Consider the following 6,439-nt stretch of genomic DNA (forward strand, 5'->3'; position numbering starts at 1 on the left):
AACTTGATAATCTGCATGTACCATCTCTGGCATCATGGACTTCCATATTTTCAGACGATCCATCTTGTTTCTTTACAGTGCCTCTGATATCTCTATGCACATTGATTTTTTTCCCATCAGAATCTCTCGCTGATACCAAAAGATCTATGATTTCTCCTTTTAGTACTTGCTTTGGTATGTTTTCCACTCTGTACTGAGAGATGTTTACATGGGATATCAGCTGTCCACAGATCTGAGGCACATCTTTCTCTGCGGGCTTGAAATCCATAATGTCAACCTAAAAGGGGCGCACTGATTCAGAAGACAATATTCTTTCAGTTTGCCGCGTCGTTTCTATCTTTGTCAAGAGCAGCTGAGCAGCATTTCCGTGGGACATAAGCTTTTTCAGGTAACTTGAGGTGCTGCTGATCATGTCAAGCTCCATTTCTATCTCACTTATATTGGTATCAACATATTTTAATTGAAAGTCATAATGTTCCCATAATTCATCTCGAAGCTTCTCTTCATCACGTCTGACCTGCTTAACGCTTTCTGCCCTATTCTTCAACTGCTTTTGTGCTTCTTTGTCTTTTTCTTGAAGCAAAGAACGAGCCTGCTTTGAGGCTTTGTGTCTAGACTCAACTTCATGATTTTTCAGTTCCATTTTGCTTAGTATATTTGACAACTGTGCCAGATACTCATCTGCTACAGTGTTCAAATTTCTATGTACATGTTGTGGTATGCGATGATCAACGATGGTGCAGTCAATGCAGACAGGTACCTGGCAAGTGTCACAGTAGAATTTAACCACCTTGTCCAGGTGCACATCAAAGTGAACTGATTCGTGTGTCATTAATATTTTTGCCGTGTCCTTAGACTTTGGTACTGATAATTCGCCAATTGGTAGGATATGATGTGATCTTGTTTACTGCGATGTTTTTGTGGATTTTTACACATGGCTGACAGAGATATTGGGAGCATTCTACACACCTCATTACTGCATCTTTTTCTTGACAGCTATTACACTTTTCAGCAGGTTTCTTTTCTTCTTTCTGTCGGGCCTTGAGATCTTCAATGAGACCAGTAATGAAAAAGTTGCTTTTCAGTGCCCGCACTCCACCATGAGGGAGTGGACACGAAGTTTTACAAGTTGGGCAGTTTAAGACACCTTGATTCTCCACCAAAGTGAGAAGACACTGCTCACAAAATGTGTGCAAGCACGGAAGGCTTTTCGGCTTCCTGTATCTTTCGAAGCAAATGACACATGTAAGGAAATCCTCTCCGATCTGGCCTAGGACATCCCCAACACTTGATGCTGCTGCCGCCATTGTGCTGTTCAGTGATCTGGCTACTTCTTGTCAACATGGGCATGAAGCCTTTCATTCGATGAAAAGGCCCTCTGGATGACAAATGGGAAATTATAGAAGAGGTTGTCATTGATATGCAGTATGCTGGTGACAGGAAACGGTCTTAGCTAGGTGAGCAGCAAATTGGACTAATCAAAGTTTGTACAAGAAGAAAATATCTTTTGAAAACATTGCAATGATTACTAGTTATCATACCATCATTTCATGAGGGTCAATATGCCCCTGAAGCTAAGAGGTCAATGGTTTTTCTTTGACATTGAACGGGTCCATTTTAAGCGAACGCCATGTTCTTTTTTCCTACACGTTCCAGATTTGACAGTAGCTTAGCATTAAAAGCACTTACAGTCGGGTGTTAGCATAGTTAACTTTTGCTTTTTAACCAATGACTCTATCCAATATGTGTTTGAACTTATATATAGATGGTATTCCTTTGAGATAATGTATAATTAGGGAAAGACTCGCTGAATCACCTTCTAACATTCGTCTCACTTCTTACATTCATTTGCATTTACTGGTGTTCGAGAAATTGTGGAACTAAATATGTGATTTACATTGTTACAGTTCATAAGTACTTCATGCTAATGTACTGAAGAGATGTTTTTCAATGAACCCGACAAGAAAATTGAAAATGAACGGATGAACCAAAGATTCACAGTGCCATCAGCTTCAATGAAAATGTGCAGAATATTTCACTTGTATTTCCAACTGATGAGAAAAACAGCAGTGTCCCAAATATTGATCAAACTCTCCAACAGCTTTCACTGCAAAATTTTGTTTAACTTGTCGATTTCGGTGAATAAAGGTTGAATCTACCACAAGGACGATGGGATGTAAATAAGAACTTTTTGAGCTGCAGAGGTCGTGGGATTTTCCATATTTAAATTACTTTCAAATGAAATCTCAAGACAAACATCTCTCAAGACAAATATTGTGTGAACAGTATTACGTTAATTGTATCTCTTTGTATACGTGGCATAGTCTTAAAACCGAGTGGAGTAGGTCTATGGGTCATAAAGCTGATATCGATGTTGTGTAACAACCTTTGAACTCTCGAGCTTGTCATAAGTATGGAAATACAATGCGGCCGTAACTCGCCATGTTATTTGATTTCGGTCTGTTAGATGATGGATGGCATATGATAACAGGTACGCGTTTAAAGCTTTATTTCTCGACCAAGTGGTCAATAAATAAACAACATGGCCTAGTGCAAGAGGGGCGTATCTCCATTCTTTAACACATGCGATACGCCCTCTTGCACTGGGCTATCGAATATAGTAGTTGCCAAAAAGCACAATAAAGCATATATTACTCATAAAGGGCAGTCGAGTCAACCACAATAACAACCAAAACTGTTTATCCAAACAAAGTTTTACCTCCGTGTCTGGGCTTCGTGTTCATCGAGTAACATCCTTTTCATGATGTGTTATTTATGCAGCAGTTTCTATAAACGTATTTGCCGGTATAATCAGAGTTTCCCAGTCATGTGACTTTTTTATACTGATGCAATCTTCCTTGAGAAAGGCGTTCCCAAACCAAGGAAAATAACTTTGCAGAATGAGGTACTCAAGCAGTTTGGGTGATGGAAAAGCAATGAGCTGTCAATCGTCTTATTCAACATTACCGATTGCTATCTAATCTTGCAATCTCATTCTTCAATCGCGAGTCCTGACTACCCTACAGGTCGTACCAACTCCTAAACTCTGCCCATCAACGCTCTTGTATGTAATACCAAAGTCACTCTGCCTCTCGTTTGGTGGCATCAGCACAGAGAAATGTCGAAAAATGGGAATAAAATGTTAATTCTGTAATTTCATGGGAGCTACACTTGCCTTGAAGTTAGTAAGCTTAAACATTTCCTCTCTTGATCAACCACTTATCAAAAGCCATGTTACGGCAGCCAATTAACATGATGAGGATGATCGATATGATATCTAGTTATCACAACCATGTTTCAGAGGTTCTTCGTGTCTAGGGTATCAGTTTTCACTTGGGTATTCTAGTACGAAAGTTAACACCCTTTAGTATGCATCAGAAATATTAGAGAAAGGTATGAATTTTTACAGGTATCTAGCCTCTTTGTATGGCTCAATCTAGTACTGTCAGCGGATAAATGAATTATTTAAATGCAGAAATGAATTCTCTTGTCAAAAGTGACACTGTACGTTGCAGATATTTATAATGAGTCGACATTCTGAGTATTTCGTATTGTACTATGATTCTATTACAAGACAATGAAATTTAGGACGATACACGTACAAAACATTACAGCAAAAGTGTCCAAAATTAAACTCATTTAGGCTTTAATTACATCATAACATGTATAATACTGCACGACAGCACAAAAACCTGACTGTAAAACAAATGCATCTTCACATCTTTAACGAACAACTGTCAAAAATCCTACTTCATAAACTGGAGCTTGTAGTGTAAAAGTAAGAATCAATTGTACAGTAACTTCAAAAGAGATGACCTTATAGAGCCCCATATTTTGCACCAAGTTGTAAAATTCATCAAAAAATGTCTTTGGTGATCTGATATCTTTTGAGATATACATACTAACACTATACGTCCACAAACTCATGGCGATAACATTTGAAGAAATTCAGAGTAAGAAATTCATTGATCTCGATTTCGACAGAGATGCCTACATTTGTCATCAACGATCAACATAATCAGTCATGTGAGCTGGGGGAATAGGCATATGAAAGGTGTACGACATGAAGCTTTACAGGTTGGGCAATTTTAGAGCACCTTGTTTCCCCACCAAAGTGAGTAGGCACTGCTCACAAAATGCGTGCAAGCAGGGAAGGACTTTGGGATTGGTGTATCTTTCTAAACAAATGACGCACAAAATCCTCTCCGATCTGGTCAAGAACTTTCCCAACACTTTATGCTGATGCTGTCATGTTGCTTTCTAGTGAACTGATAAGCTCTTGTCAACCGGAAAGTCATGTGATATAGGCCCTCTAGGTTACTGCTTTAGTAAAAAATACAAAAGGAATGCTCGTGTTATTCATCTGTTTGTACGAACAGCTGAAAACCCACTTTATGAATAAGGCTCGTTGGCATTCTTTTATACGTCAGTTTCTGAATAGATGTGATAAAAACTGATACTGACACAGAAAAAACAAGCTATACTTGGGAAAGCATTTGTTATTCCAAGTTTCTCTTGGGCTGTTTAACTAGAATTTAGGGCAAGTTCACACATGTGCATAGCTTGCATTTCGATGCACACCATGCCAGTAAAATAGTTCATTTCACTTTAAATTGGTGGTTGTAAATACAACCTGTTTCTGCTCACTTGATTCTTTCAGCGGCGCAGTATGTTTGAAGCCATGATGGAACATGTACTGGTTGAATGAAAATACGCAAACGTTTCCAGAGTTCTGACTTTCAAATGTTTTGTTTGCTGTAAGGCACATGTTGGTTGACTTGAGAGTGGTTCATGTTCACAGGTCTCTTATCTGGTATCTACGTCCAAATACTGAAATTCCTTTGCAGAAAGTCAAATATAAGCATTAGAAAAAGATCATAAGACCAAAGATCGACGATGAAAACCTAATTAACAAGTTTTCTGTCACACTGAGTGACAAACATATTAAATCAAACGTCATAATGATGAAGTCTGACCAGTTAACAGTATAATGGTACTTAAGAAATTGTCATAAACTTTCATTGTCAATATTTGCTTGAACCTAATTGTTTTCAGTGAAAAGAGTAAATTGGGCCTATCATATGAAAATGTCGATTGCTTGTCACGTTATTGAAATACTCTTTGGACAAATATTTAAAAAGGTAATTTTTAAACCTTTCCCTTAACCACAGACCTTAGAGAAAGAGGTGGTTTGCTTCAAAAAAATTGGCTTGATTAACTGCATCAACATTGGTGCATTCAGCTCTGGAAAATAAAGCACTACAAAGAACATAAAGGAATTAAAGATTGCCACATACGGCAGGACATCGTAGTGATTATGATGACTATGTCGTCATCATGATACATGTATAAAGTTCCGTACAACAATATAATGCTAACATACCCAGAAAAACACAAAAACCCTCATTTTGTTATGCAACATGACCACATCTTACCAGTCCATGTGTCAACAAAATAGAGCAAAGCACAGCTCATCCCCGTACGTGGGCTGCCATAGCCGAGTTTTGACTTGCTACTATATGGCTACATTTCCACACGAACGCTGTTGATTGCAGATGCTCATCTCCCTGTAATAGTAAGTATTGCATGTATCACTCAACAATTACTTGAACATTTAAGGGACCGTTCAGTTTTTACGGCCGGGGGGCCGGCAAAATCCGGGGGGGGGGGGTCATCGTAATTTTGGAATCCGCAAAGGGGGGTCATCGCTTTTTCACTGGTAGGAAAGGGGGGGGGGGTCACCACATTTTCAAAAACATAATACCAACAATAAAGTTCACTTTATGCCATGGCCATGATCGACCCTCTTTACCGGCGGGCCGCCTTCGGCGGCCCACTACAATAAATATACATTATGTATTACCCATAACCCTCTTAATGGGCAGACGCCTTTGGCGGCCCACTCCAATTAGGTTTACTTCATGCAATGGCCATGATCCGACCCTCTTTACCGGCGGGCCGCCTGGCGGCCCACTACAATAAATTGACTTTATGTAATACCCCACGGCAATCTTACAGTAAAATTCCCAATTGAAGCAACGGCTTGTATTGAGGGACCCCTGGGATCATGCACTGAATAATAGTAATGGCCGCGTGCCTTCAGTGGCCCTGTCCAGTAAAGTCTACTTTATGCAATAGCCATGATCGACCCTCTTTACCGGCGGGCCACCTTTGGTGGCCCACTAGAATAAAGTTGACTTTACGTAATGGCCCATGACCCTCTTAACCGGAGGGCTGCCTTTGGCGAACCACTCCAATAAAGTTTACTTTATACAATGTCCATGGACATGAGTTGTCTATGGAAATGAAGTTAAAAATTGCCTTACAGTCGTCCTAATTAACAGACGTTTCAATGGATGTGGCTGAGAAGTTTGTGCACTAGCATCTCTGCTACACGAATAAAGTGCGCCGCGTACCGGAGTTCAAATCCAAACCATGC

The 6,439-nt window shown here is 39.6% G+C and overlaps 1 protein-coding gene across 1 annotated transcript; it reads right to left on the reverse strand.

The window, feature by feature from the left end:
- Positions 1-277: 277 nt before the first annotated feature.
- On the reverse strand, positions 278-1,307 carry LOC139144356 (tripartite motif-containing protein 2-like). Its single transcript, XM_070715057.1, has 2 exons — positions 978-1,307; positions 278-760 (listed from the first exon to the last, which is right to left on the reverse strand). The coding sequence occupies exons 1-2, from the start codon at positions 1,305-1,307 to the stop codon at positions 278-280; spliced, it is 813 nt and encodes a 270-aa protein (XP_070571158.1).
- Positions 1,308-6,439: the final 5,132 nt, after the last annotated feature.

The sequence above is a fragment of the Ptychodera flava genome, chromosome 11 (genome assembly GCF_041260155.1).
Source record: "Ptychodera flava strain L36383 chromosome 11, AS_Pfla_20210202, whole genome shotgun sequence".
In the NCBI taxonomy this organism is placed as follows: domain Eukaryota; kingdom Metazoa; phylum Hemichordata; class Enteropneusta; family Ptychoderidae; genus Ptychodera; species Ptychodera flava.